Raw genomic sequence first — 14,314 nt, 5'->3', positions numbered from 1 at the left:
AAGAAATATAATGAAAAAATAAAAATAAAAATAAAAATAAAAACGTTCAAGTCAAAAGAGAACAGAAGGAAAGAGAAAAATGGAGGGAGGCAGTTATAACTTATAACTAATAACTTAAAAGAATCATATTGAGAGTGGCTTAGACCTTTCAGAGCTTTTTCATTTTTTCATTATTCTTCTTCTTCGTCGTCTTAGTCGTCTCCGGTTGATTCCAACGATGCCGGAGCTCCCACCGACGGTTACGGAGTGGCCGGCGGCCAAAGTCAGAGACACCTTCATCAGTTTCTTCGAAGCCAAGGAGCATGTCAACTGGGTATCCAGCCCTGTTGTGCCTCTCAATGACCCAACTCTCCTCTTTGCCAATGCTGGTTCGTTTTTATTTTATTTTATTTTATTTCTTTCCATTTCTGTTTGGTTGCTCGGAAAGTTGTTTGGGAAAGTTATAAATGTAAAAGTTTTGGATCCTTTTTTCATATATATTTTCTGTTTTTGTTTATGTTTTGTTTTGGGTTTATTGAATTACACACAGAATTGGTTGCTAAGAGAAGATGGGAAGGCTTTAAAGAAGATGAAAATTGTTGGGTCTTTTTTTTTTTTTTTGTGTTCTTAATGAAATGATGGAATTTGGGTTGACTTTTTTTTTTGCTCTGCTTGGTTGCTGAGAAAAGGTGGGAAACCTTAAAAGGAAGATAAGGTTTTTTGCTTTTTGATTTTTGTTTTTCTGAAATACAGGAAGGTTGGTTGCTGATAAATTGAGGAAAATTTTAAAAAGTCTGACAATTTTGGGTCTTTTTCGTTTAGATGTTGTTGATGAAATGATGGAACTTGGCTTGACTAATTTTTCTCCGTTTGGTTGCTGAGGAATGGTGGGAAAACTTGAGAGAAGTTAAAAATTTTGGGTCTTGATACACAAACAGAAAAAAGAAAAAAATGATGAAGCTTTAATTGACTGTTTTTGCTCTGTTTGGTAGCTTAGAAAAGGTGGGAAAAGAGAAGAAGTTGGGGCTTCATACACTTCCAGGAAACCTATGGAACAGAGATGAACACTGAATTATTAGGAACTTCCATGCTAGAAAGTTAGAATATGCTATACTTTTCATGGTCTTCCATTTGGTCCATAGTAATTGTATGATCCTGTATTCAGTGACATTAAATAGGTCATTCTTAGGAATTGGACAATCCTGAATATGATTAAATATGACATTTGAAGTGAAGTCAAAACTACATCTGAGGATACTATCACACTTGTTTGTATTTGAAATTGTGGAACTGTAAAATTTAGCATCAGATGTGCGACATTAACAGAATCATGAGAGTGTTTTCTATATTTTTTCTGTATCTGGAAAAAAAAGGACTAGGTGTGAAACTACAAAAGTTAGGATACAGGTATGGTCAGCATGTGGAAATGAGAACGTATTTCATATATATGGTTATTCTTTTAAATATGAACTATGACATGATAAATTTTTGTTAATTTATTTAAAATTCTATTGTTAACTTGTAACGGTTGATAATTTTGGTGATCGTTCTTTTTTATTTTTAAAATAAAATACATGGAAATTTTTTACTGAGGCCATTGTTTAATCTTCATATTAGATGTTTCACACCATGTTTTTTGTATTTGAAACCCTAACATGAAATTGAGTTTGCCTATTTGAGAACGGTCTCTATGTTCTTTTTCCATATTTTATACATTTGTATCAATGTTTCTCTTTCTAGAACTTCTTTGTTGCATAATTGCAAAATCAAGCATTCAGAGGGAAATATTCTAATTTTACAGGTATGAACCAGTTCAAACCAATCTTTTTAGGGACTGCTGATCCAAACACTCCTTTGAGTAAGCTCACACGTGCTTGCAACACCCAAAAGTGCATTCGAGCTGGTGGAAAACACAATGATCTTGATGATGTGGGGAAAGATACTTACCACCATACCTTCTTTGAGATGCTTGGCAATTGGTCATTTGGTGATTATTTTAAAAGAGAAGCCATTGAATGGGCTTGGGAGCTTCTTACAGAGGCAAGTGGATATCTGTTGGAAAATGTTTTAATCAGTATTAACTAGCTTGTTTACCTAGGCCTGTGAATGGTTGAGTGAAGCATCATGTCGACATAACTGCTTAAGAATTTAAAGAAAGCTAGTATGCAATAAAGTTAATGAGACTCAATAAAGGAACTAAGTAAGCTTTTGCCTTTTTTGAGGTATGTTGCAATTTGTAATTAACATTCTTTATAAAAAACTGAAAAAAAAATTGTAGTTGACAAAAAAATGGGAGGATGTGGACTTTATGAGAGGAAAAATTTCTTATATGTTGATTGAATTCTAGAAATGTAATCTCTGGAGTTGACCATATCTCCTTCTGATAGATTTTCACCTGTATGTCTGGTTGTTGTTCAGCTTATAGTCCTTCATTTAATTGCTCATTGATGAACAGGTGTACAAATTACCAACGGACCGGTTCTATGCCACCTATTTTGGTGGTGATGAGCAACTTGGCCTTGCTCCTGATGATGAAGCTCGAGATATTTGGCTCAAGTTTTTGCCCCCTGGACATGTACTTCCATTTGGTTGTAAAGTATGCATTTATTCAATTCTTTTTTTTTTTCCTCTAAAATTTCATGCAGCATGGCATCCCATAACTTTAGGTGATATATGTATTGTGATTATTAGAATTACCATGTCTGCATTTTCCTATAAAGAGAAATGTATTGTGAATATTAGAAAAAATTACTTTTAGTGAATATTTACAGAAAAGTTCTTGTTCTTATATACACTTAATCTATTTCTAGGTGTTGAGGGTATTTGGATATACTTGGTTTGACCTTTAATGTCAACAATTCAAAAGGGAGAGTGATCTATAACAAATAGACTCAAGTATTTCTTTTATTGGTAAATGAAGCATAAAACATTTTTTTCCCAGATTTTAGTCAAGTTGATTTTTTTTTCTTATGTTACAAACTAGGGAATTAAGCATGTAGATGACTTCAAGACTCTGTTATATATTATTGTTATCTAAAAGGAAATAAAGAAAAAGTTTAGATCAGACATCTTAATGTTGATCAATATTATGCCTATAATATTTAGTTTCAACGAAGGTGCAAATTATTGAAACAAGAACAAGGTCAAAGAAAAGGAACAAGTGGCATAAAAATGAAGAAATACAATACGGATGCTGAAATTGAATGGTAAATAACCTGAAAAGATTCAAAATGACACAAGTGCTCATGTAGAAATGAATTATTTATCAAATTTTAACTTTGGGACAACAAGAACCAATCAGGTTTCTCGAAACAATGTGAATACCATGTACTGCATGGTTAACAAAATAAGAAAAATAAATTCGGATTGGTGATACTAAAATGGCATGCTTAACAATGTTCATATGTCTACAACACACATGGTAGTGGATATTCACCAGCAAAAAAACTTGATATTGGACATATGGACAAGCAAACAAATATTAGGAAACAAGTACAATTAAGGTCCCTGACCAGGCTGATGATTCAAGCAATGGTGACAGATGTGCCCTTTCTCACAACCAAGATTTTCTAATGGAGCCCTACACCCAACATGTTGACAACAGACCTTTTTTAATATTGTATTATAATGTGATATCTCCTGCATACCCCTTTTTTGTCCATTTCCAGGTATTGTTAAGAAACATGCATTGGTCTCGCAATTCCTTCTTAGTTTATTTCACATTTGGATGTTAATATTTTCTTTAATGTGCTATAGATGGCAAACTGAACTTTTATATCTTATTACTTTCCATTTTTCGTCAACTCTTAATAGGACAACTTCTGGGAGATGGGTGATACTGGTCCTTGTGGTCCTTGCACTGAAATACATTTTGATAGGATTGGTAACCGAGATGCCACATCGTTGGTTAACAATGATGATCCTACTTGTATTGAGATATGGAACCTTGTATTTATTCAGGTATTGTTTTAGTAGTTATGTCTTATTGTTCATCAACTAACTTTTATCCCTGTTACGAGTCATCTAACATTGCAAGCTCAAGGAGCGACAATTGGTATCTTTATTACATTAGCCAAAACTTTGAAATGCAATGCAACTATGCCCTGCTGATATTTCTCCGGCACATATGGCAACACAAAATGAAGACTAAAATGATGTTGTTTTCATATGGGCTATTCCTCCAGTTTGATGAACTTTTTGGTTTTGATGTTTGATTTCTCTTCTGCAGTTTAATAGAGAAAGTGATGGTTCTCTAAAGCCTTTGCCTGCTAAACATGTTGACACTGGAATGGGTTTTGAAAGATTAACTTCTATTCTTCAGAACAAGATGAGCAATTATGATACTGATGTGTTCCTACCCATCTTTGATGCTATCCACTTGGTAAGATGCATGTACCAATAAACTTTTTGCTTTTTTATTTTTTGTATTTTTGAAATAAAATTGTTTTGGTTGTCATTTAACTTTTTTCATAATTGGGTTATTCATGGTTCAATCATTTGTATGATGGTCACTGACATGGGCAAAGATGATGGTTCTAACCTGACATCTAGGTTATTTTAAATTGTTCCTGATACTGATTTTGCTTGCATAATTACTGGAGTTGATGCTTTAAATTGAACTAGAAAACAGTCAATATTGATGTCATCTATCATTCTTTTAGCTTAACTCTGGATCTGCTAGGTTTTGTTTTATCTTGTTGTCTGCTACCTGCTTGTATTGCGATCTTTTTTAGAAAGAGACGCTCTGAAGAAAAGAATCATACTTGGTAATGATTATCCAAAACTCCTTTCGTGTCCTACAAAAGTACCAAACTTGTTTGGTGGAGTTGGTGTTGGTCAATTTAGGGCAGAGGCTGTGATGTCTGTTTTGGCATTAAAAAAGGTGGTAGTAGCATCTGTCTGGTACATGTAACAATGAAGGTGTGTATGGTGGTTCCACAGATGAAGATGGTTATATGGTGTGATGTGGTGGTGGGGATAGTGGTAACAGAATAGTGTTGGTGGTGGTGCTGATAACATAGTGTGGTGGTTGCAAAATTGAAGGTAAAAAGTGACAGTGATGGTAAGGTGGTGTCAGTGCCTGTGTGGTGGGTACAGTGTCAATGGCTCATAATGACAATGTTTGATTGGTGAAGAAGGTTAGTAGTGGTCTTGTGGTGATGACTTTAACAGTGGTGGAGTCATGAAGGTTATGTCTTCTATGAATTTGAATTTGATGACTTGTCTACCTAATGTTTTAAATTATTTATCCAAATATTTCTATTATAACCTATGAAATACCATATTGTTGTAGCACTCTGTAATGACATGACAAAATAGGTCTACTATCTATATTTTTAACTTCGTTAGTCTCCCTTATTGAGTGTGCAGTCTGGTGCTCCTTGGTTGTGTGGCATTTGATTTTTGGTCCTTTAGTATAGCTGCACCAATATTTTGATGCCATTTTTCCTTGGTTATTTTGTAGATTCTATCCGATAAAATATTTTGTAGATTATACTTCTTTAATGCTTCTGCTTTCTTGGTTTGTTTGTAGGCGACTGGAGCACCACTGTATTCTGGAAAAGTTGGAACAGAAGATGTAGACAAAGTTGATATGGCATATAGGGTTGTCGCTGACCACATAAGAACTCTTTCATTTGCCATTGCTGATGGTTCTTGTCCAGGTGGGGTAATGCAAACTTAAGGCATCAGTTGTTGACAAGTTCTCGATTTTCCTATCATCAATTTGATGTCATTATCAGCTTTTTTAGCGTTTGATATAGGCTGTGGATGCTTGTTGATATGTGCAGTAATATATATGTATATACTGGCTTTTGGTCTTTGATATAGGCTGCACATGCTTGTTGACATGTAAAGCGTAATATAAGGGATTTGTATAGTCTATTTGGCTTCCTGTATTAGTAGTGTTGGAATCATTGTTGATTTGGTTAAGGGCAAATAAATTTAAGTATCTTCCTTGTTAAGAAGAAACTTAAAATATATGCATATATGGCAGCACAAACTGAAATCTAAACTGATTATGTTCTGTTCCTTTTTTTTATTCTATTTTTTTTATGGGGGATTGGGATCGGGATGGAAATGTTTTGTGAAAAATAGTGCTTTTTCTGCATAATTATGTCTTTGGAATTGTTTTCCTGATGGAAATCACATCAATCTTGTTTGTAGGTAATGAGGGTCGTGAATATGTTCTTAGACGTATTCTTCGTCGAGCTGTTCGGTATGGAAGTGAAGTCCTAAAAGCTCAAGAAGGATTTTTCAATGGGTATGAATTACAAATGTTCTTACATTTGTTTTGATCGTTCACTATATTGGTTGCTTTTGAAGTTTATCTTGTTCTTTAAAGTACCTTTTTTATTCTCTTTAAACTGAATGGCCTTTTGAACATCTAAGTCTACATGTTTAATTTCAAATTTCTAATTCTATAGATTGCTGGTGATAAGCTTTTGTTAATGTTTGTTCTGAATCTAGGCTTGTCGGTGTTGTGGTGAAAGTGATGGGTGATGTATTTCCAGAGCTAAAACAACATGAAATGCACATCAGGGGCATAATTGCAGCAGAAGAAGCCAGTTTTGGCAAGACATTGATTAAGGTAAGCATGAAGGTTCTAGACTAAGGCTTTTTTTTGGTAAAAGTCATACATTTAAGTCTTTTTGTTTCTGATGAAAAAAAATTCTGCATTCTTTTGTTTTTCTTTGGTTTCTTTCATGGGACTTGTTTACAAACAATTTTTGAAACATATGCCTTGTCAATTTGAAGTATTTTGTTCCTCTATTATAAATAATATAGGCTTCACTTTTGTTGTTGGGTACTTAGAGGATATCCAACAAATGCTTACGTCTCTAAGATGAAGTTGATTAACCATGAGCCTGTTCAGGGCATTGAGAAATTTAAGAAGGCTGCTCAGGAAGTTCAAGGGAAGATATTGAGTGGACAGGTATACACATATCTATTTTAGTTTTCCTGCCTTTTTTTTCTTCTTGTCTTTTGATTTTAATATACAGAACCATGCTTGCATTCTTTGTAACTGAATGCATTTATTTTCTCTTGTTTTGTAATCTTCTAGTGCAACTAAAGTGGGCCAAAAAGAATTTGATATACATACTTGACACGAAAAATAGCTTCTCAGTTCTAACTTCATTGACAGGCTAATAAGCTATCCCACCTGCTATAGCAACTGCAATGGACCAAAAAGAATTTATACTTTCTCAGCCTGAAAAGACTTCAGATCTCTCTCTCTCTCTCTCTCTCTCTCTTCTTTTTCTTACCTTATTAAATGATATTTTACTTCCTTCTTTTGGCTCGAGAAGCAAAAAGAGTATGGAATCTTTATGACTCCCTCAAAGACTTTGAACAAGCTCCTAAGAAATCCCAGAAGGAAAGGAAGGCCTAATTCATATTCAGAAAACTATTGGTATGGTCATCCAAAATCTGCAAGGAATCATTTAGAAGTGGTGTCATTCTAAAAGGGTACCTATAAAGAAAAGTTGGTGTCATTCTTCACCTCCTAGAACAGACAGCCTTGTTTTCAAGTCTCTAATTATGGTACTATCTTTTTTAGTATTTTTATCTACAGTGCCTCGTCCATGGAAACAAAGCTACTTGGGCTATCGTGGTCAAATATTAAACTGTATGGATTAGTGAGAATAATGGCTCTTAGTTTCTCATAGTGATGTCTATTTTTCACCCATAATTGTTTAAATTGTGGAGAAATTTAGAATAAAATCCTTACCTAGCTTTCAATGTTAGAAGCACCACTTCTTAGAGGGGGAAGATGCTGCTGCTCAACCTTTTGCACTGTTCCATGATGGTCATGGATTTAGAATATATTTCAGTTTGTGTAGAATTAATTGACACAAAACTCTGCTTCTGGATTTGTGACTCTATTAATCTCTTGGTTTCAGGAAGCATTTGTTTTGTGGGACACGTATGGATTCCCGCTAGACCTGACTCAGGTACTTGAACTGCTTTTTCATTTGATTATACATATTTTCCTATGTGCCTTCAAATTCTAATACTCGTTTTCTACCAGTTGATGGCAGAAGAAAGAGGTTTAACGGTGGATGTTATGGGTTTTAATATTGCCATGGATGAAGCAAGGGAGAGATCAAGGAATGCTCAGAATAAGGTAGTTGGTTGTTACTTGGTGTTTCCTATCTTTTCTAATAGTGTGGTTATTTACATGAAGATAATGAAGAGGAAAATTAACACAGGAAACAAAAGAATTACTGAAAAGAGCAATGGCAACATTCTTTTATGAAAGAAAAATGAATAGGGAAAATGCTTTATATTGATCTCATTTTATGCCTAATTATCATTCTTGGCAGAAAGCTGGTGGTGCTATAGTCATGGATGCTGATGCTACTGCAGCATTGCACAAGATGGGGGTTGCTGCAACGGATGATATCAGCAAGTTTACATGGTTCGAGGTTGGTGGATGAGCTTGTTTAACAGATTTACTTGCAGATTGATGTTTAGAATATTAATTGTAGACATGGAAGTGGACACGACTGCCACTTTTTAACATGGACCTGGGTGTTGAACTTGATAAATCCTTAATGTCTACACATAGTAAAATCACTATATTCACATGAGCATGTGTTTAATATATTCATAAAAAAAGGCATGTATTTTTCTTGTGCATTTATGAAGTAAACAAGGGAAGATATATCTGAGCTATTGTTAGACACATGAGAAGACCTATGTTGGGGAAATATATAGTAGACACACCAATCTTTGGGGGGAAGATGCCCTACATTTCATAGGTATAGAATACCAGAGGAATTGCACTCTTTGACTTGTAAAGAAATATGCATTGGGGGTTATATATTTGCACGAATTTCCATTTTATAGCCATACTGGGATGAACATGGTCACAGACACAACTCCAAGATGCATTTGAGACATGTAGCCACATTTAATAGTTCGTAAGAATTTAGAAAATAATTTTGGATGTTCGGATCTATTCCATAAGAAAGAGAGTGCCTGCATCATTTGCCTTGGATAGAATTTCTTACATGGTGTTCATTGCCTCATATTCCAGAATTAGATTAATCATCATCTTTCATTTTTTTAATTAATGTTTTCATTATTCATTTACTGTTTCAGGACCATGAAAGTGTGATAAAGGCCATCTACACTGGTATTGAGTTCTTGGAAAGTGCTGCAGCTGGCGATGAAGTTGGTATCATTCTGGAAACCACAAGTTTCTATGCTGAGCAAGGTGGTCAGGTTTTGTACTCCCTACCTCATGCTTGGATTGGTTGATTTATTGTACTGTTCTAAAAAATTAAAACTCATGGAAAGACTGGCTGAGCATTTCTGTAGAGATTGCACAAGCACTTACATATCTTCATTCTGTAGCTGATCCCCCTATCATTCATAGAAATGTCAAGTCTATGAAGATAATCCTAGTCCTAGATAACAATCTTACTACTAAGGTATCGGATTTTGGAACTTTGGTACTGATTCCACTGGATCAAACTGTCATAAACACAGAAGTAACAGGGTAACAGGGACACTCAGGTACCTGGCCCCTGAGTATCAGATTACCAGAAATTTAATTGAGAAGAGTGAAGTCTATACCTTTGAAGTTGTCCTCATGGTGCTCTTAATGGGACTGAACTCCTGGTGGGAGATGTATGGATGATTGAAATAGGAATATCATCATTCATTACTTACTCTCATCACTTGAGAAGCAATCATTTCTGATATTTTGAATGTTAGCATTAGGATTAATGATGAAGCTGAAAGGGAGCAGACAGAAGGTGTTATTGGGCTTGCAAAGAGATGTCTGAGTAGTAGTGTTATAGAAAGACTTAATACAACTTATTCCACAGTGCATAATTGTAGATATTTCTTATGCAATACGTACTTAGAACACACCACAAAAGGTTTAATACAATCATGCATTATGGACTAAGTTGTATTAAACCTTTTGTGTTGAGTTCTTAATATGTATTGTGTAAGAAATATCTCAAATCATGCATTGTGGACTAAGTTGTATTAAGCCTTTCTATGACACAACTACTTAGACATCTCTTTGCAAGCCCAATAGCACCTTCCATCTGCTCCCTTTCAGCTTCATCATTAATGTTAATGTAAACATTCAAAATGTCAGAGATGATTGCTTTTCTTGAGTGATGAGAGAAAGTATTAAAGGATGATATTCCTATTTCGATCATTCATACACCTCCCACTAGGAGTAGAATTCAGTCCCATTAAGAGCTCCATGAGGACAACTCCAAAACTATAGACATCACTCTTGGCAATTAAATTTCCGATAATCAAATACTGAGGGTCCAGGTACCTGAGTGTCCCTATTACTTTTGTGTTTATGACAGTTTGATCCAGTGGAATCAGCACCTGAAGTTCCAAAATTGGATACCTTAACAGTTAGATTGTCATCTGGCAGTATACTCATGGATTTGGCATCTCTATAAATGATAGGGGGGTTGGCTAAAGAAGGAAGATATGCAAGTGCTCATGCAGTCTCTATGGCTTGGATTTTGCAACTGAGACATGTTTGAACATAAACAAAGCATAGTTCATCTGTCTGAAGGTGCTTGTTTTGTATCGTTACCTTGCAACTGATACGTTGAATGTATATATGACATCAGACATTTGTGGTTTTAGATATTTGATACTGGATCACTTGAAGGCTCTTGTGGATCATTTCAAGTTTGCAATGTTCAAATTTATGGAGGTTTTGTTCTTCATATTGGTTCAGTTACTGGAGAGATTGGCAGATTCTCTGTGGGTGATAAAGTAATTTGCAAGGTAGACTATATGGTTATCATCTTCCTGGATTATGATTTGTTCATTTGATTTTGGTTTTGTTTGTGACTGTATCTAGTATCATGTGACTTGAACAGGTTGACTATGACAGGCGTAAGCTCATTGCACCTAACCATACCTGTACCCATATGTTGAACTTTGCTCTGAGGGTATGTCCAAAATGATTTCCTTACATGGAAATCTGTTAGTTCTTTAATTACTTTGTTCAGTTTAGCTCTCTAAATACTGTTTTTACATGAATGCAGGAAGTACTTGGCAATCATGTTGATCAGAAGGGATCGATTGTACTTCCTGAAAAATTGCGATTTGATTTTTCCCATGGTAATTAGTACTCTTAGTTTACTTGTCTATAAACCTTCATTTTTGTTTTTAATGCATATGAACATTGAACAGGTAAGCCCATACATCCTGATCATTTGAGAAGAATTGAGTCTATCGTGAATGATCAGATCAAAGATGAATTAGATGTATATGGGAAGGAGGCAACCCTTGCTGATGCAAAACGTATTAATGGTTTACGAGCCGTTTTTGGAGAAGTAAGCTGCTCACTGCCATTAACATTATCATTTAAATTTGGTTCAGACACATAAATGTTCATTCTAGTTTGTAGTTGATGCTAAAGTGCAATCTATATTTTATACTTCTTGGTTTCTAGGTCTACCCTGACCCAGTTAGGGTTGTGACAATTGGTCGAAAAGTGGAGGATCTCCTGGCTGATCCAGATAATGCAGAATGGCTATCAGTTTCTGCAGAGCTTTGTGGAGGTTAATTTCTTGTAACTTTTGAGTGCCTTTTCTTGGGGCCTTGATTTCAATTCTGTAGTGAACCTTATTCATGGATATATTCAGGGACCCATATATCAAATACACGAGAGGCTAAGGCATTTGCTCTTCTATCAGAAGAGGGAATTGCTAAGGGAATCCGAAGAATAACTGCTGTTACAACTGATAGCGCTTTTAAAGCTATGGAATTGGCATTTTCACTTGAGCAGGAAGTAGATGCTGCATCTGATGCAGAAGGAAGCTTGCTGGAAAAGGTTTTTACTGAATTCTTATCAGAATGTGAAATATTTGTCCCATAACTTTTCATGGATACCAAATAGAGCTATGTTACATAGATATAGATATAAATGTGTATTGGATGCTGGTGCATGTCTGGATGTCTGGATCCTTCACATCTCAAATTTTGGGATATGGGAACCCACCTGAAATATGATTTGCATGATACTTGGATATGACATAATAAAGAAAAAAAATCAATAAGCAAAAAATAACATATTCTTGATAAAAAACTTGCTCTATTTTCTCTTTTATCCCTATTTTTAAGAATGAAAAAAGTCAAGTGTCGCTATTTGAAACAAAATACGAGTATCTTACAAGGATCCCACACCCACACCCTTGTCATGTTGTGGCGGGACTGTATGTTGGGTGAAATTGATGTCTTGGAATTGAAGCTTATAGGGATTGTCATTTGGTGGGTTTTATTGCATGGACCATATTTCAAATTCCCAGGAAGTTTTGCCTTTTCTGTTATTATTGTCAGTTGGATTTTCTTTTCCTTTTCACAGAAAGTAGCTTCTTTAAGAAGTCGTGTAGATGCAGCACCTATTCCCGCACCCAAGAAAGCTGATCTCAGGACCAAGATTTCACTACTTCAGGTATTGCAGCTGGGATTAGCAAAAACACTTATTTTTTATGGTTTAATATGTCTCTTTTCTTTTAGTCCCTCAATGTGGATGTGCTACACTTTGGTAAATTACCTTATTCCATCAGGATCAAGTTAGAAAGGAGCAAAAGAAGATTGCTGAAGAAAATATACAGAAAGCGGTCAAGGTTGCCACTGAGATGGCAGACGGTGCTGCTTCAGATGGAAAGGCCTTCTGCATTTCTCTTGTTGATGTTGGGTTGGACACCACTGCAGTTCGTGAAGCAGTTCTGAAAGTCATTGAGCAGAAGGTCCTTAGCTGACTTTGGCCTTTTTTTTCCCCCCAAAATGTGCATCTTGTTTGGCGTATGGAAACTTTCACCGACTGTATCTATATGTTGGTATGGACAGGGAATATCTGTTATGGTTTTCAGCACAGATGAGACCACAAACAAGGCTGTGGTGTATGCTGGAGTACCAGAGAATGGAGAGAAGTTCAAGCAGTTAGAGGTATCTGAGTGGTTGACAGCAGCTTTAGGGCCTCTAAAAGGGAGGTGCGGTAAAGGAAAAGGTGGTCTTGCTCAAGGCCAGGTTAGCCATTTTGTCCTTTTGTTTGAGTTCTTGGATCTTAATCCTTAACCTCACTTCTTCTCGAAGTGGGTTACAAATTATATTTGGGAATGTACAATATTAGGATTCTAACAAATTATTTGTGGTCTAAACCAAATTCTTGAATTCCAGAAGGAGAAAAATGTTTGGACTGTTGAGTTTAATAATTATTCAAATCGCTGTTTAACTCTTAACCTAAAACCTACCTGGTGGGGGAGAAGAAATTTTCAAATCATGATGGGTTTATGCTCGAATCATGTGTATACATTACTGCTGTTTTTGTAGTGGTGCATGAGAAAAACTCTGCATAATTAAAAACTCTCCCTCTGTTAATTATTTGATTTACCTACATTTGATATTGTTTGTTAATCTGAGCTTTGAATGATTGATTGATTCCAGGGAACAGATGCATCACTCGTGAAGGAGGCCATGGATGTGGCAACAAAGTTTGCATCAATGAAACTGAGTTGATAGATGGCACTGCAGTTTTTAGGTACAATGCAATGCAAAGCTGTTTGATGGTATGCAGCTGATTTTCTTAGTTACTTTGAAATGTGAAAATAGCAAGTGAAAGGAAAAAATTGGACTGATTTTTTTTTTTTTTTTTTTTTAAATGGGATGCCAAATATAGGTATTTATATGAAAGAAGGTGGACTTGATTTTCTAGTTTTAAATTTTATCTCCCTTAGAAGTAACTCTACTTGATATCCCATTTTCTTATCTTCTTGTGATATGTGAGTGGTCTCTGAGGCAGAAACAACGTGAAAGGTTGGCGATGACCTTAGGAGACAAGGTCTACTACATATTTCTAAGTTGGAACACTGTGTTCTAAGAGTAGTGCTAGAGCGGGGTTTTGCCAAGCTGAATGCTGAAGAGAGTTGGAAGCTAGAGTGGACTGGGGTTATTTGAGCTCTGATGGATTCCGGCAGTGAATTAGAAGGAAGAGCTGCTAGGACTTAAAAAAGAGTAGAAAATATGGCCCTCTGCACCCAGAACAGATTTGACCAGACTACGCTGCACCTCATCTCACCCTCCACCCTTTTGGTTGTAGGAGATGGAGTTCTACATCCACAGCTTAACAAGAGTTGATTACCTTAGCAATCAGAGAATGTCTGTAGTTTTCTGCACACTTGATTTAATGCCATCACTTTCTTTAAGCCCCTTCTTCAAGGAACCCCAGTTCAGTATTTAGCTTGATATGTATCTCCTCATTGATGCCCAAAATCTAATGATATACTCAAGCCTTGGGGTCAGGTTTTGTCACAAACGTAGAGCTCTGTTGCCCAAC

General features: G+C 35.7%; 1 protein-coding gene across 1 annotated transcript; it reads left to right on the top strand.

Annotated features, from left to right (window-relative positions):
• The first annotated feature begins 85 nt into the window (after positions 1-85).
• Positions 86-13,700, top strand: LOC100251111 (alanine--tRNA ligase). The gene is made up of 23 exons (XM_010663775.3): positions 86-368; positions 1,781-2,019; positions 2,435-2,575; positions 3,793-3,939; positions 4,208-4,360; positions 5,513-5,642; positions 6,145-6,241; positions 6,448-6,568; positions 6,854-6,913; positions 7,881-7,931; positions 8,009-8,104; positions 8,304-8,405; positions 9,085-9,207; positions 10,612-10,755; positions 10,851-10,922; positions 11,019-11,094; positions 11,167-11,309; positions 11,429-11,537; positions 11,622-11,809; positions 12,341-12,430; positions 12,546-12,728; positions 12,829-13,008; positions 13,426-13,700. The coding sequence occupies exons 1-23, from the start codon at positions 218-220 to the stop codon at positions 13,495-13,497; spliced, it is 2,868 nt and encodes a 955-aa protein (XP_010662077.1). The 5' UTR covers positions 86-217; the 3' UTR covers positions 13,498-13,700.
• The last annotated feature ends 614 nt before the right edge of the window (positions 13,701-14,314 follow it).

Source organism: Vitis vinifera, chromosome 16, assembly GCF_030704535.1.
Source record: "Vitis vinifera cultivar Pinot Noir 40024 chromosome 16, ASM3070453v1".
Taxonomy (NCBI): Eukaryota; Viridiplantae; Streptophyta; class Magnoliopsida; order Vitales; family Vitaceae; genus Vitis; species Vitis vinifera.
Note: the sequence above shows the minus strand (reverse complement) of the source record. Positions and strands in the feature narration are given on the sequence as shown.

Excerpts from the sequence above, each read along its gene's own strand:
- LOC100251111 (XM_010663775.3), top strand. The coding sequence starts at position 218 with ATGCCGGAGCTCCCACCGACGGTTACGGAGTGGCCGGCGGCCAAAGTC. Across the intron at positions 7,932-8,008 it reads TCCCGCTAGACCTGACTCAG|TTGATGGCAGAAGAAAGAGG; the intron begins GTACTTGAACTG and ends GTTTTCTACCAG. Across the intron at positions 10,756-10,850 it reads GTGATAAAGTAATTTGCAAG|GTTGACTATGACAGGCGTAA; the intron begins GTAGACTATATG and ends TGACTTGAACAG.